Consider the following 17,122-nt stretch of genomic DNA (forward strand, 5'->3'; position numbering starts at 1 on the left):
TCGGTGGTGCAGGTGGTTCAGGGGCGTGGCTTCTTCTGAGCGGACGGAGTCTTGCGCATGCGCCAGCCAGAAAAGTGCGTTTTAAAATGATTACTGTCCGCCGGCGGAGGGGCAGATTAAACTGCTCTACACAACTGTTGTTTTAATCCTCTCGGAGAGGAGATTTAGCAAAGGGGGGGGGGAAAAAAACAACAACTACACACACAGAAAAAAACCCCTCTCTGCCTTTAAACCCAGCAGCCATATTGTATGGAAAAACGACGGAAAGACTCCAGTTTGGGACTTTTGAGGAGTTAATTTTTGTGTCCGGCGGTTGGTTTTCCGTTGAACTGAGGTTGAACGGTCCGCCGAGCTGAAGAAGCTTTTTTTTTTGTTTTTTTGTTGTTGGTTTTTTCCCAGCCTTTCTTGCTTCAATATTGAAGTGTTTAAATTGTAAAGGGTTTAAAAAACACGCCTGACAATGAAGGACCGATTGGAGCAGCTGAAGGCGGTAAGTGAAGTCCAGGAAATGTTAGTTTTGTGTGTGTGTGTGTGTTTGGGGAGGAAAAGCTGATTTATTGTAAAGCTTTTTAAGATAAAAAATGTTTTTACTTTTTACTCCAGCCTGTCGACACATAAAACACAATTTAAGGTGACGGGGTGATTCTCCATCTTTCATGGAGATTTAAGACATAAAAGTGAAGTTTTGGGATCTTGTGTCAGAAAATGGCCATAAATTCAGTGTACTGAGTAATGTGAGTTTCTGAAGGGTTTCTATAGTGATTCTGTTGAGTGTTTTTCCACCCAAATCATTGGGACTTTCCAGTAAAAATCCAACAGGTGAGTGACTCACCTTTCATTTCTATCAATCCTCCTAATTGATTTATCAATTAAGAAGTTTATCACAGGATTAGAAGCTAATTAAATGTAAGAATCGACACTTTATTCTTCTTCTTTTAATTTGATTTAATCTGAGCTGAAGGTCAATTTAAAGTCAGCTTATTTGAACAAGTTTTAAATGTTTCCTGAAAGATTTTCTGTAAGACCGCTGAAAGATGAATGAGCTGAACTGAGAAAGCAGCTAAAATGAGCAGAACAGTAGGGAAAAGGGAAAATTAGCAATACTGTAGTTAGGAGCTAGATTTAGCTAAATTTTAGCTAAATGCTAAATATAGCAAAGTTGTAGCTTAATGCTATATGTAGCAAAACCTTGACTAAAAGCTAATAACAAATGTAGCTAAAAGTTAAAATTAGCAAAACCGCAGCCAAAAGCTAAAATGTAGAAAAACATAGCTAAAAGGAAATGTGAAGGAAGTCTAAAAAATATGAAACTAAAGAAGTGATGCTGGTGTATTCATATTTATAAACTAAATTCTTCGATTAAAGCCCCAATCTGGCCTTGAAATGATTAAACCACAGAACCACTGAGTTACAGCCACACCTGCAGGAACCCACAGAGTTAGTTCATCACACCCACTGGACCCACCTGACCCACGTGTGGCTGGCCTGAGTGGTTGCTGACAGGAAATGAGCCCAACACGTCCTGCTGTTCAGCTCCTCCATCTTTAGTGTCCTAAAGATGGAGGAGCTGAACTGACCATTAAGCTTCTAATTTGAGTCTCATAAACTGGATTTTCAAACAGAAAACTCAGCAGGTTGAGCTGCATTAAGATCAGCTGAGGCGGAACGTTAGTGGTGGTCGTACTGCTGAGCTGAAACCAGCAGGATGTGTCCACAGGGAGGACACTCTGTTGGAGCTGCCCTGCTGACCTGCTCCGCCCTACGGCTGCAAACAAGTCAGAGAACTGAGAACAAATCAGGAAAAAGGTTTAAATTTTACTGAATATTGTCAGAACAGTTAAAACAGAACAAAACACAGCGATCTGAATAATGAAGTCATTCATTGTTTTAAGGAGGAACTACTTTGTGGGGCGGATGATTTATTTATTTTAGGTAGAGCTGCGGCCCGCCTGCACTTATGGACCAGCTAACAGCTAATATTAGCAAGACAGTAGCTAACAGCTAAATGTAGCAAAGCTGTAGCTAAAGGCTATAGTTAGCATATCTCTTTATGTAGGAAAATTGTAGCTAAAAGCTAAAATTAGCCAGCAGCTGAAGGGAGCCGTTTGGTGAAGTGGACTTTAAAGAACAATGAGACCTCAGTGTTTGTGAGGAAAGAGTTTGTCAATAAAGTTAAATCATTTAAAAAGTCTCTCAGCTGTCCTCGGGACGTTCCACAGCTCTGAACGTTCTGTTTGAAGAGGATTTCCATCAAACAGTTGTCAGGCTGTAGATGTTTCCTCTTTGGGGTTCCTCCTCTGCGGTTCCTGAATCTGGAACATCCTGGAGAACCTCAGGCTCTTCTCTTTTAGGATTGTTAGATTTGAAAGTTGACTGCGATCCAGCTTCAGGCTCAAAAAGAGGACTTCATGACGTCTGATGAGGATTTGAGTTTACTTCCAGTTTGGCATCAGTGCAAACAGCTTAATAGCCACATTGGTGTGATCACCATTGAATTCATAACGAATCCTTTTTTCACATCATGATTGATCGTCAGCCGTGCAGCACTTCCACTTCATCCCATAAAACAACAAACTTATCAAAAAGACATTTTCTCTCCTCTCTGACCCCCTTTAGAGATCAACTCTTCCAGATTTATCTTTAAAGCCGTAATAGCTGTCAAACCTTTTGAATAAAATCTAATAAAACAAAATTAAATGATTGGTAGTTAATGTTAACGCAGCTCAAACTCCTCAGGGTTTTTGTAAAAACTGTGTTAGAAAACAGCAAATATTCCTCGTCTTTGTTTACAACTAAATTCAGCGATCGGCTGCTGAAATTCGAATGTAAACAAACGACTTGTAATTGTTGGCAACAAAACCTGACAGCTGATTTTGCTTGTTTATTACAAATTATGTGGTAAACCTTTGCAATGAATGATGCGTATTTACTGGTTCTTTCACCATAAATGATACACACGTACAAAAAAATTAATTAAAAAATCGTGTAATTAGCTGTTTCCAGATCAATCCCAGCAGCCGCTCTCATCCTGGTGATTTTATTTGTCTCCAACAATAAGTCATCTGTACCCAACATTAACGAGTGGGTGTGGTTCCTTCTGAGCGGCACGCCGGCCCTGAACACAGCCGGAAAGATAAATTAAACACAAACGGGTGTGTTTAATTAAAACCATAAATGGGCATTACGGCTACACATAAAAGTCTCATCTTTAATAGACAAACTGTTGGACGCCTTCCATCTTGGCTCCTGCTGCAGATTAAGAACAGGAAATCTGTTGGGTGGAAGTTTTTTTTTTTTTTAAATGCATCATCTCTCATTTAGATGGATTTCAGTTTTTAATCGTTTTTTTTAGACAAATCCACAAAATACTCCCAAAAGTCTGTTCTCGCTTTGTCATTGTGAATAATTGGGTTTGCACGGAAACAGAACGAGATGCAGAATAAACTCTGTCCTCGTGAAGCAGAGGAAATGAAATGTTTGCAGCGTTTAAAGCTGTGAATGGATGAGCAGATAGCAGCCGAAGCAGCTGAAGCAGCCACTTCAGGTGGTAATTTGTTTGGCGTTGTCGTTTAGTTTGTCAATTTTCACCTCTATAACCATCTTGGCTGCCTTCTGCTGGTTTCTCTCCTCTCTTTTAAAAGAAATAAAACCCGCACTCTGTCTGCTCGACCCCAATTTTTTAATTTCCTCCGGGAGTTTCCGTTCTGATGTTTACCTCATGATCTCCATCGTATGTGTGTGTCTGGAGGGCAGACTTTACTCGACGACCTGTAAAACCTGCAGCTCGTTCAGACCTTGACGGCCGTCCGCCAGGCTGCTAAAGTGCAGACACGAACTAAGCCCAGGTGAGGTTCTTGGACGTGGAGGCGGGTTCCTGTTCTCAGGGGGTTTCTGTTCCGCAGCTGCCGGTCGTTTTGTCGGAGACACGTTCTTTCAGTTCTGCGTTCAGAACTCTGCAGCTCGGTGCAGCTGTGACGGCGCTGACGCCGCTCCCCTCCGTGACATATGGGCCGCAGCAATTCCCTTGTCAGATTTCGGCTTTGCGTGAACACAAATCCTCATATTGGCTTCTGCTGCCGCAAATCTGAGCCGGCTGCCTGCGTCCTGCTGCCGGGACGGCCTGCAGTTTGCTGCTTTTAGTTTCACCCTAAATAGTTTAATGTTTGACCTTTAAAAAGCTAAAAATAAAACAGATATCTATATGATTCACTAAAGATAATTATTATAAATCTGGGATCATAGCAGTGAAATTACTGATTGTTGTATTATTTCTTTTCTTTCAGCTTTATTAAAATAATTTAAGGAAAAAAGTGAATCTTTGCCTGTACAAATTTGTGTATTTATTAAATAAATTATGTTTCCGTCACAAATTAAAGACCTTTTCTCAAGACAGACCAACCAAGATGTAGCATTATGGTTAAATACATCCCATAATTTTTCACAAACCCAAATTAAAGCCCAATTATTCCTTGAAGGAATGCATATCGGGTTAGGGTTAGCTTCTTTCCGTTCCAAAGCCCTGATGTTAAAAAGTCGTGGTTTGACTTTTATTTGTCCGTTTTCAGTGAGACAAAACAGCATCCTGTCCCAGGCGCCTTTTTTAATGTTTTTTTAAAAAAAGGAAGTTAAGCTTTCAGTTTAATGTAAATGTTTCTTCTCAGGACGTTTTGTGATAATTATGTAAAACAGCAGAAGTTTGCAGATTCAGCCGTAGAAACAGCTCATTTCTCTCAAACAAAAATGCTTAAAGCACCAAACGGGCTTATTTATAACTCCAGAAATCAGTAACCTGCTACTCAACATTGTTGTTAATCAGTTTTCTCTCCATTGACCCACCTGTGTTGTTTCCATAGTTTCCACTTTCTGATCCTTTCAACATAAGCTTCCCTCCACTAAAGAAACCTGACAGTACGTCAGACATTTGGACATGTGGTGTTTTTGGACGTCCTAAAGAACTTCTGAACTGATAAAGGCAGGAACGGGATCTGTTGTCCAAAGTTACTGAGATGTTCAGGCGACCCAGAAAGGAAAATAGCGAGTAAAGAAGAAGAAGGATGGATGGATGGATGGATGGGTTACAACAGCAGCTGGTGGAAATGTGTTATTAGTTCAAGTTACACCTAAAACAAGGAAGCCATTGTTAGTCCTTTCAGCTTTTGACAACAGCAAGCCTCGACTTGCTGTTTTAGGTAAATAGAAAGAAAAGAAGTTGGTGGTTTTTCTGTTGTTGTGAATTAGTTTAATGTATGACCTAAAAACCTTTAGGCTTTCATTTTAGTCGTGTTTGACAGAGCAGTCCTGTTCAGCAGCTTCACACTCAGACAACTAGACGAACAGTCCAGAGGAAGAATGTGCCCAGTCGGTTTAATGGGCAGCTCTGGCGCAGGGGGATCTCTGTTTGACCAAATGTAAAACCTCATTTCAGGTTCTGTCCGGGTGTTAGGGAGAGTTATGCAACCCGACATATGGTGTTTTGTATGCAGAATGAGCCCGGCGATGGTTTGCATAAAAGGAACAAACCAGAGATCCAGTTCATGCGCTCGCCTTGTTCTTTCTTCTTTATCTTGAACTCATCTCGCGTTTAAGAGTTTTCGGATTGTGCAATGTTCAGCGTGACGTTTATCGCTCGTTGATTAGGAGAGAAATCAAATGTGTGGCGGCATGATTGACTCTCTCTCTCTCTCTCTCTCTCTCCAACATTTTTAAAACACGCCACACAAGATCAAACTCAAAACCAGAACTATTCATTAATAGGTTTCCAATCTTTAGAGGAAATCAGTTTAATTATGAGTAACGGTGTCAGTGTTTGTCTACCAGCTGTAATAGTCGAGTCACTGAATGAGGGGGAGGGAGTTGAACGAGAGATTATGACCTGGATGCGGTCACTGCTTGTTCTCGTCAGCACTGAGGTGTGTTTTTTTTTTTTTCCCTGCTGGTGTGGTCTGTAGTCGTTGGGTTGCTCACATCAGTCCGTTTCCTCTTGTTGAGTCTGTGGAAGGAAGTGAGCGCTTGTTGTTATCTCCCCCCTGCAGAAGTGCTGTGTGTGTGTGTGTGTGAGAGGGAGAATAATATGCAAGCCCGAGTGTCACCTTTGATGAAACGCCACGTGATGGACTCAGAAAAGAGTGCTCTGTCAGAGTGAGTGTGTGTGTCCTGGGAGCTCACACACACACAGATGTTGTTGGTTGGAACGGCCCGAAGCAAATAATCTTTAGTCTCCATTTGCAATTCAAATTTTAGAGAAGTAGGTTAAACAGAAATATCAACTCAAACAAAAACTGGTAAATGTTTGTTCCCTGTAGGGCCGATGGGTATTTTCGTAACACCTGGAAAGGTGGGCGATCATGTAATTACTTCCAACTGTGTGGCCTGTGTTGGCAAAATGAGTCACAATAAGGATTATTTTTCTTTTTTCTCCACCTGAAAAGCGTCTAAATGAGCCGTAGTTTGTTGACGTTTTGCGACGTATCGCCTGGCAACCAGCTAGTTTTGTTTACAAGAGTGCCGGTTCGAAACCCCGATTTTTTTTTTTATTGGTCTAGAATGACGTCATCAGGACTTCCAGCCGTGTGTTTAAAAATAAGAATCCCAGAGCTTCACAGTGAACTTTATACGAAGGGATTTCCAGGTGCTAAGTCAGCCGGCAGAGAAAAATGGACAATTTTAAAAGAAATTAAAAAGGTTATAAGACAAAAGGATTATTTCTGAGGACATACCTGTTGGAAATCTTCAACTTAAAGCTAAATTAGGCTATTTTATATATCAATAATCACCAAGTTTATTTATTTTGCACTGCAGCCTGAGCTCATTCGGACTCATTTCACAGCACGGGTCACATTTATCAGGACCTATTTTCATGAAGCTTTCGGAAAGTGATCTACAACTGATTACCGTTTGGCGTCCACCTGATTCAAGATGGCTGCTGCAGCTAACTGACTTCAGCCAGCACAGATATGGGTGTAACCTGACAGGTGTTACGTTAAAGCTTTGGTGTGGAACACGTACTCCGAGAGCTAACACATTGTGCAACATCTTTGCCCAACACCTTTGCAATAACCGTTAAGAGTCGGCCGTGTCTTTTTAGCAAAATATCTCATCAGCGGTTGGATGTGAATCTCTGCCAGCAACGATTCATTACTCCCCACAGCTAATCGGCATTAGCCATTACCTGAAGCCGGTTTTTACAGATATTGAGCTAAAATTAGGTTCAACAGTAGCTGGGAGTGACAGAAGTGGCTTCACTTGGTCTCTTCTCAGTGTTAGATGATTCTGGTTTCAGACTCTGACACGAAAGGCAGCGGGCGATATGCATTTCTTGAAGGAATGGTTTTTCCTGTTAGCCACACACAGCTCATCGTTATAAAACCAGCGTTCCCGGAAGGAGCTCGCGCTGGTTGCTGTCTTGCATCCTGACATGATCAGTCGGCACCCGAACTGCGTTGTTAATGACTCAGACTCTTAGCTGCGTAACTGGCCGACTCGTCGCCATCTTTGTTTTTGGTTGACGCCGATTAGCTGTGAGCGCCACCTTGAATTGGCGCGACTCCAAATGTTAATCAGTTGTAGACAAATTATCAGCGATTACTTCCTGAGTTTCATTAAACTCTGTCCACTGGTTCGTGAGATATTTTGCTGACAAACAGGCAAATGGTGGTTGATGATCGAGCTAATCTGCAGCACCTGAATGAATGACCTGTAAGGCGAACGGCGTGTTCGCTCAGTATTTATTGAAGCTGAATCTGTTGCTCCGGGAGCCGGGAAGTCAACAGCTGTGGCACATGAGTTTTTTTTTTTTTTTTTTCCACATCTTGACTTTGACCCAGGCACACACCTGACTGTCACACCTGAGGAGTTCAGACTTCACTCTCGGCTCGGTTACACATTACAAGCCACCTGACTTCAGCCGAGCGGCCAACACTCCTCCTGTCATAAAAGCATAAATGGTTTGAAAAAGCAGAAGTTATTAAAAAGACGGAAACGAGCCGGTTCTTCTCGTTTGTCGCCGGCCCCTCTTTTTTTTTCTCCTCGGCTCTCGTCGCGACGTGGGGCTCGTTTTTACTCTCTTTCCTTTTAGTTTTCTGTTTCCTCTTGAAAGCAAGGCGGAGTTCCTGGAGCCTGGTCCTCCTGTGCAAACATCGCCCAGCACCTCTCTGTGTTTGCTGACTGCCACTAATGACCTGTTTTAAATACTTCAGCAGAGCAAAGCTTTCTAATAAATTTATTGGGTGCGGACTGATTGGAGTGAGATCAGTGTTTCTGTTTGATGGACGTAATTTCATTACTGAGCCTTCAGCTGGCAGCTTGTGGTCTGTCTGTGGGTTTGTCACAATCAAAACAAATCGATGTCTGAGCGACAGATTTTAAATCCAAGTCTTAAAATCTTAAAAGGTGTAAACAAATGACTAGCATCGGTCACATATTCAGTATCAACCTGGCTTTAAGTATTTCCGCTTTAAACTTTGAATACTTCCTTGGCTGTCGTATTTATAGACGTTTTACTGCAGCGTGAATCAACACAAAGTATTTTCCAGGAAGTTTCCACTGTTCAGGTGAAAGTGACCGAACACACGGCCCTTTCAGACCAGCTTTCCACCGAGCAGGCGGAAGCAAAAACATGTCCGTGGGACGTTTGGATGACCGGACAGAACCCGTCACACACCTCGGCGGTGGGATTGGACCACTGCACCCCTATAGTCGCAGGTGAACGGGTCATCCTGATCCACCCACCGTCATACTTTCATTTACAAATCCATCCTGCTGCCTCCTTTTCTATATTCTGAGCTGTCACAAAGATGGCACGGTCGCAGCCTGCGCTCCCAGGAGTTTATTTCTTTCAGCGTCCCCTCCGTTCGCACAGAAAAGTCCCCTCTCCTCCTCTCCTCCTCTCCTCCTCTGCTCCTTTCCTCCTCTGCTCCGTCGTCCAGTTTGGTCCCGCCGTTCTTGTTTTCAGGTTTTGTTTAAACTCTGCTCCCTCTTTAAATGCCAAGATCATGTTTGCGGATGATTATTTCTATGGAACTGCTGTTCTGTGTTACAGGTCTGTCTTGTAATTGAGACTACCTGTCTAATTAAAAGTAAATAAATACAGAAAATGTATAATAAGCTGTTTAAACTCTCCTTCTTTATGGCTCAATAATTACTTTCCCTCAGCATCTGAGTCAAATGACCAAGAAAAAAATGTTTTATTTATTATGTTGTTTCATAATAGCTTTATATTTATGTAACAGAATTACACTTTGTAAAAGAAAAGTGTAATTCTGTTAGTTTTATGGTATAACTTCTCATCTGACAAACAGTCTGTAGTGTCCGTAAGCGATTTTTTTAAATTAAATTTTTTGAGTTAAAAGGATAGTTCAGATCGTTTGAAGTGGCGTTTTGTGGGAGGTTTATGAGCAGTTAGTATCTCACCTGTTGTAGATGGCCCTTATTTGAAAGAAAAACCCAAGTTTAAAAAAACAGTTTAATTTATATCAGATTTCAGGCGGGACGAAGACCGGAGTGTATTGTTGCCGTCTTAAAAACGTCTCCAGTCTGACAGCTTTTCACCAAGGTTCATGTGAGCGCCGTTTATAAACCTCTCCGCTGCTGTGAGCTGCTGTGAGCTTCACATTACACGCTCATTCGGGAAGAAATGTCGTTATGTTCCTGCTGGAGGTGTCATCAAAGGGGTTATGTGTAAAATATTGATCTGAGCAGCTTCTCTCGGCATGTTGGTGGCCTTAATGATCGGAAACCCCGACAGCTGGTGAAGAAAAGTCACGCTTTCAGCTGCTTCTGTCGCAACAATGGGAGCGCGCTCGGCAGGGCGACGTAAATCCTGCTGATGATATAACGTGTTGTTTGTCTTACATGACTGTAATTCACTGTACAATCTTGCTCCGAAGACAAATAGAACAGGCTTTGTCTCTTTGTGTCACCTTTGCTGACGTGTCGGAGCTCAGCTGAGGAACCTGAATGCAGTATTTTATTTACTTTTACTCATTAATTAATGTCTTAAATGGGCTACAATCAAACGTGGTGCTTGAATATTTATTCTCTGACAGGTGATTTTTTTTTTATTATTAGCTGACTTCATACACAATTACTCTGAAACTTTTCTTTGTGACGTATAAACAAACATGCGGCACCTTTTCAGTGATCCATCCTACACTAAACTGGATCAGCTGGATCAGGGGCTTTACACTGAACCAGATCAGGGGTTTACACTGAACTGGATCAGGAGGTTTACACTAAACTGGATCAGCTGGAGGATCAGTTTCTGTCACTTTAGGAGCTGAAGTTGTTGCTCACGACGGGACGTAGCTTCCCTCTTTATCAATGCCTGTTTCTAAAATAAAAAAACTATCATTTTGACTTTATTGAAGATTGATCTGTCAGCTGCAGTTGAACTGGTTACATTATACACAACATGGTTATGGCTTGAGTGAAAAACGGCAACATGTTTTTAAGAAAAGAAGTATTTTAATACGAAAGCTCACGTTTTTAACCTAATGTATGTCCGACATTAATTAAACAAATCAGTTTAACATTGGTTAAAAAAAAACACAGAGGTGGTTTTATTCCTTTGTCTCTGTAAACCTGATTTATTGAAGCAACTTTAACGCTTCAAATACAGAAAATACAGATGATATCTGGTTATAGACACATGGATGTCTTTTTGTTTCTGCTGAAAGTATAAAAAAAAATGAGCAACGTTTTGATTCTGATGTGCAAATGACTTGCTCTGCTTCTGCTCTCCAGGTAATTGTGACACTCTTTTGTCCCGTTCTGGTTATTAATCGACTTTTTGAATGTCTTCTCAGACGTGTGATCAAGATGATGACGAGGTGGAGATCGCTGTGGACAACGCAGCCTTCATGGACGAGTTCTTCTGTCAGGTGAGCTTGGTGTTGTGGAAAGACCTGATTAAAGGGGACCTATTATGCAAAATTCACTTTCTGCATGTTTTTGTCCTTCCGTTTGAGTATCTGCTGCTTCTACAAACAGTCCAAGTACAAAAAGAAAAACACACCCAGCTGTTTTTTTGGCAATAAGTAAATTTTTTCTGGTGTCTGCAAAACGACCTGTTCCAAAAACCTCAGGATTGTTGCGTCACAGTTCTCGTTACCTAGCAACCCCAAGCCGAGCCCAGCCCCTCACCTAGCATCCCAAGCGGAGCTCCGCCCACTTCATTACAGGAAGACCGTCACGTTTGTTCTGCTGGTTTTACCGCTGAACGTTGTCTGCTGGAAAAGGAAAATGTTCTGTTGTCCCGACCCGCTACCAGACGGGTTCTGACCCGCTGAGTGCTCCTGTGTCAAAGTCAGAATCCTCAGAGTTTGAATTGATAACGATATAAATGTGGGTCAGATCCGCAGCGTTTAACCCTTCAGTGAGTTTTTATGTTCTGAGACGGGACACTGAGTTGGGGGCGTGGCCAACAGCAGCTCATTTGCATAAAAGTGACATAGCTCTAAAACAGGCAGAACTGATCAGAATCTGAATATCTGAGAATGATTTTGTCTTAAATGTAATGAACATGTTTGGTACCACCCACAGACGTATCCTGACTTGTTCCAGGAAGAATATTAGGTCCCCTTTAACTAAATGTTAGAGAGGTTTTATTTTATTTTCTGTGCACACCTGAGGTCTGTGAGCCGTCTGTCTCTGTTTCAGATTGAGGACATCAGGAACAGTATTGATAAAATCGACGAGAACGTGGCTGAAGTGAAGAAGCTGTACTCGGTCATCCTGTCTGCTCCCACTTCAGATCAGAGTAAGGCTTCTTACCTTGTCGTCTGCGCTGCTTTTCTTTTATGCAAAGCTTCTGGTTCACAAAGATCAACCTGTTTTACACTGACCTGGATCACATTCTGAAGACAGAAACGAGTAATTAACTACAGATGGGGCGTATTATTCATAATATTTGTATTTATTTACTTTAAATTTTCAATTCCAATAAGTGCAGCTTGATTTTTTTTTTTTGACACAACTTTAATATCACCTGCTGCTAAAGGCAAGAGGGTGATATTATTATGATTATATCTATGTTTAGGCGTGTGAGTGTGTTCACTTGTCTGTCTGTTAGCAAAATATCTCACGAACCACTGGGTGGATTTTAATGAAACTTCCAGAAAGTAATCATTGGATGTTCATCTACAATCGACTGACCTTTGGAGTCAACCCAATTCAAGATGGCCGTCACAGCCAACTGACATTAGGAAGCACAAAAATGGGTCCAACTCGAGCAAATTTCTAGATACTGATCTAAAATTGGATGTGGTAGTAGCTGAGAGTCGTCCTCAGCACGTACTCTGGGAGCTAACACACATCTGGAATTAGACTGAGGTTACTGTCGTTTACAAGGTTTGATCAAAATGGCTCCAACTGAAGACGATGTAAGATCTTAGTCCAGAACTCTGAGCGGCAGGAGATATGCACCCCTTCAAGGAATTCCAGACCTTTAATTTAGAAATGTTTTTTTTTCTTCTAACTTGGTGCTTTTTGTTTCCAGAAACGCAGGATGACTTGGAGGCCATCACCAATGACATAAAGAAGATGGCCAACAATGCGAGAAACAAACTCAAGAGTAAGTCTTGGTCCCTCCGCCCACAGCTCGTTGTTTGACGTGGAGTGGGTTAGAGCCGACTTAATAATGAATTCCAACTGTTCTCCAGCCATCGAGAGGAACCTGGAGTCAGAACTGCAGGAGAGGGTCTCGGCTGACCTGAGGATACGGAAATCACAGGTAAATCCTCTCTGTCGCAGCATCCAGGTGTTCTGGATGAAGACGGGGCAGATTTATTTGACCTGACTGTGCCAACTGTGTGCCGCTTTGTCTCCCAGCATGCAGTGCTGTCCAGGAAGTTCGTGGAGGTGATGACCAAATACAACGAAGCTCAAGTGGAATTCAGGGAGAAGAGTAAAGGACGTATTCAGAGACAGTTAGAGATCAGTAAGTGTCTCCCGTGTTCACAAAGGCGAGGGCAGAGTGATCTGTGTCGGTAACGTTCCCAAACCTGCCCCTTCCAGCTGGAAAAGCAACAACGGATGAAGAACTGGAGGAGATGTTGGAGAGCGGGAATGCTGCCGTTTTCACTGCGGGGGTAAGTGTCTGCTGGCTCTCCACTGGTTTAACATCAGCCTAACATCAACTTGGGTTTGAGCTGCAAAGGACATGATATTAGTAGCTTTAAATGTTATTTTTTTTAGCCAATCAGTAGCATTTGTGATGATTTCATGGTTTGATAAAGGGCCTGTTTGCTCCTTCTGTATTCCTCACATTACAGAACAAACAGCCAGTTTGAGGCTTTAATAAAGAGGCGCAGCTTGAACTTCTCGGACTTAAAAAAAAAACGGCCCGTTAGGAGCGACACACTGTTCCTGAGAAGTGAATGTTATGTGTCTGACTGCGTGGTGCAGCTGATAAAGTGAACACACACCTTGCTGCAGCCCGTATTCCAGCGGATCTTTGCTCAGACTGATAAAGCTGCGGTTGTTTTCAGCACAAATAAAGGACGCGCAGTGCGAACAAACGCAAACGAGCTTAGCTCCTCACTTCCACCTGCACGTTTGGTCCATTCGCCTGTAACATTTCTCTGTGCCGGACATGTTTGTTACTGAGGAACATGATTTAATGCGTCAGTCCTCACTCCCTCAGTATGCCAAATATGCCGCAGTGTCAAGTCCTTGAAGCCGTGTCTGGCATTTGAAAACATTTACAGCGAATCTGAAGGTGAAATTCAAGTGTAGCACAAAGAGGCAGCCCCTTTTTCATGACCTCTGACCTTCTGCCATCTTTCAGTAACTGTTCTCTATCCTGACCGAGTGAATCTTCGTTGTTTCGGGACACGTATAAACTTGTTATTCACAGGTTGTTGTGATTAACTGCATTTATTCAATACGAGTAATTATTCAAGTGTTTTAACAAATCTTATTTCTTTTGTCTGAAAACTGTCTAGTTATGGTTGAAAGAATCTTTGGACAAAGTGAGATGAAGCCTTCCTGCTCACCCCCCAGGAATCTGTCCCAGTTTGTTATCAGACTTAGTTTAATAACAGACGGAGGAGAAAGCCTTGGCGGGTGACTGGGAAGACCTTCCCCTCGTTTTGTTCAGAGAAAAACATTTTTACTCTGTGTCTTTTAAAGTCCAGCAGACAAAAGATACAGAAAGAGAAAACCGTAAAGAGAAACTTAAGTTAAGCAACCTTTTTATAGTTGAGAAAGAATTGCTGTAGTTTGCGTGTCGCCTGCCTCCTCCTGATGACTCCTACATCAGCTGCTTCCTCCTCCTCGACCCTCTGCAAACATCACCGCTCCTCAGGTGACCTCGGACAGAATGCTGACCTCTGACCCTCAACGGGCTCTGGGCCTGAACCCGCCTCCTTGTCGTGGTCCTGCTGAGGCCTGAGCAGCCTCCAAGTTCCCCCAAAAACAAAGACGACTGCCCCCCCACAGCTTCTGATCCACTGAGGCACCTTTAACCCAAAATCACTTTTTAACTGATGCAAATGAATAAATAACATCTATTTCTAATCAGATGTTTCATCAGATCTAACCCGACAGAATTAATAACATCTTCTGACCAAATTCCAACATGAATTATTTACCAAAATAGTTTAAAGTATTCAAAGTTCTTGCACGAATAAAAAAAACCCAAAAACATTAATCTTAAAATCAAAACGTTCTGTTCAAAGAACTAAAAATCACAATTTTAATCTTATATTCTTAAACTTTTACTTGTTGCTGTGTTTTATCTCGATACATCCTCACTCAAAGTAATTACTTAATATTCAGCCCTCAGAAGAATATTCTCTAAACTCTTCGTGTTAGTCTTGTATTTGTTGTCGCTTTAAATGTTTATTGTTGATTCTATTTTCTTGATTCATTTTATTTTTGTAATAAAACCTTAAAGAGTTCCTGTAAGGTCTAATCGGTCTGTTTGATCACTCTGACCCGGTGCCCCTGCTATAATGACAACTTGATATGTGGAAAATTGAAGAAAGCTCATCGCCCTTATCCTTGTCTGTCTGCTGCACAAGTAAAGATGTTTTTTTCTTCGTGTATCTGAACCCAAGTGGTAAAATGAGACCCCTCCTCTCCGCAGATTGTGGATTCTGGCATCTCCAAACAAGCCCTGAGTGAGATCGAAGCCCGGCATAAAGACATCGTCCGTCTGGAAAGCAGCATCAAGGAGCTCCACGACATGTTTGTGGACATCGCCATGCTGGTGGAGAGCCAGGTAAACCCCGCCCCCCCACAGCCCCGCCCGCTCAGAGCTCCACTCTCATCCATCCGTCGGCCCGTTTCTTCCAGTTCACCGTTTTAATCTTTTCCATCACAACTCTTCCTCCTGATTTTTTTTTTTTTTCTGCTTTCCTTCCCGTTCTGTGGTTTGACTGTCGTTCTGCATCTCTTTTCTCTCTCTCTTTTTTTCTTCTTCTCCAGCTCCATGCTCGTCTTCCACCTCTCTTCTGCCCCTGCCACCTTCCATCTCACCCCCCCAGCATTAGCGGATCATGAATGCATTTAGTAAGACTCAAATTAAGCCTTGTTTTCTGACACGCGAGCAGCTGTGTTAAAAGAACTAGACTATTACCTCCTGTTTTCTTGCTGCATGCTTTCTGAGGGGCGGGTTGTTTGAGGTAAGCATTTTTATCTTTCACTCTCTTCATATTTGTGTTTTGCCTCTTATTACTCTTTTTCCTAAGTTTGGTTTTGTTTCCTCTGAGTCATGACTGAAGCTGCTCAAAGATCCTGAAGATTTAAAAAAACAACAAATCTCTCGTTCTTTGGCTGATAATTCACCCTAAACCTGATCTGCCTGTTGGTGTATTTAAAGCAGTCTGATGTGTTTTGTCTTGTTTTCAGGGGGACATCATAGACAACATAGAGCAGAATGTGTCCCAGTCAGTCGATCACATAATCGAGGCGAAGGAACAAACTAAAAAAGCTATAAGGTACCAGACCAAAGCACGAAAGGTAAACTTATTTTGACGTCTGTCAGATAAATCTGTCGCCTCTTCCTGTGTTTCTGGTCTGCTGCACTTAAACACAGACAAGCATCCCTCTGCTCACCATCGTTCCTCCATCCCGCACACGGTTTCTGCCTCTGCTTTGTTTTTCTCTCTTTACTCGGGTCCCCTTTTTTTGCTGCCTTTCCGTTGCCTCGGACGCCGCCGCCGCCGTCAGGGCGGGATGATCGACAGGATCGAGAGCAACATGGACCAGTCGGTGGGCTTTGTGGAGCGTGCCGTCGCCGACACGAAGAAAGCGGCAAAGTTTCAGCAAGAGGCTCGGCGTGTGAGTGACGGTGGTTAGAGCAAAACCGCGGCTCGGTTTCCCAAAAGCAAACGGCACCAACTCCCGTTTCTGACCAGATCAGTCCGTGACGGCAGGAAACCCTGAGCTGATGATGTCACAATCCCTGAAGGTTCTAAACATAGATGTTTCCTGATCTGTTAGTGCTCAGGGGATGTGTTGGAGATGACTCGCAGCTACTACCACACCAAATTTTAGCTCTGTATCTGTAAAACTGCCGTAGTTTTAGCCGTTTTTTGAGTTTCCGTAGTTCAGTTGTCTGTTTAGATGTGCATATTTTGCTAACAGACAGATGTGAACACAGACGGGCTCGAGCTCTGGCATGTTCACGATCACCCACCTCTCATGGGGGGTGGGTGACTCTGTGGACAACAGCCAGTGTCCACAGGTCCTCTGTCCTGACACTTCCTGTTTCTGAAGAAGAACAGCTGAATCACATCAATAGCCGATGGTTTTCAGCAAACATGTTTCCTGTGTTTTTTGCTGCAGGCTGCAAAAGACTGAAACACGATGTTCAGAACTATGCAGACCAAGGATGAACATCAGAAACATTTAGGAACCAAAAATCTGGACGACTCAGTACGTACATCTGCAATCCCCGCCAGCAGAGATCCAGTTTTTTTTATTTTCATTCATCAAAGTACCTGATGTTTTAGAACCGAGCTTATCTTGAATTCAGAACCGAGCTCATCTTGAACACGTTTGTGCTTTTGGGAAACCCGCTTTTTATCACGAAGACCATCTCAGTCAGGACCCGTGACGATCCCCAGCCCTCCTTCCTGCCCCGTGGACCCCTGTGCTTCAAACCCCACCGTGACCCCCC

The 17,122-nt window shown here is 42.7% G+C and overlaps 1 protein-coding gene across 7 annotated transcripts in view; it reads left to right on the forward strand.

The window, feature by feature from the left end:
• Positions 1-61: 61 nt before the first annotated feature.
• The window catches only part of stx3a (syntaxin 3A), a 20,527-nt gene continuing 3,466 nt past the window's right edge, over positions 62-17,122 (forward strand). Inside the window, exons 1-10 of one of the 7 annotated variants that reach the window (XM_017428249.3) lie at positions 64-490; positions 10,803-10,877; positions 11,656-11,755; positions 12,494-12,568; positions 12,657-12,727; positions 12,826-12,934; positions 13,012-13,085; positions 15,086-15,220; positions 16,171-16,281; positions 16,789-16,878. In XM_017428249.3, coding sequence (XP_017283738.1) covers positions 461-490; positions 10,803-10,877; positions 11,656-11,755; positions 12,494-12,568; positions 12,657-12,727; positions 12,826-12,934; positions 13,012-13,085; positions 15,086-15,220; positions 16,171-16,281; positions 16,789-16,803 — 795 coding nt within the window. In that variant the 5' untranslated portion in view covers positions 64-460 and the 3' untranslated portion in view covers positions 16,804-16,878. The other 6 variants (XM_017428250.3, XM_017428247.3, XR_005233598.1 and 3 more) reach the window with 6 other exon arrangements.

Source organism: Kryptolebias marmoratus, linkage group LG9 (genome assembly GCF_001649575.2).
Source record: "Kryptolebias marmoratus isolate JLee-2015 linkage group LG9, ASM164957v2, whole genome shotgun sequence".
In the NCBI taxonomy this organism is placed as follows: Eukaryota; Metazoa; Chordata; class Actinopteri; order Cyprinodontiformes; family Rivulidae; genus Kryptolebias; species Kryptolebias marmoratus.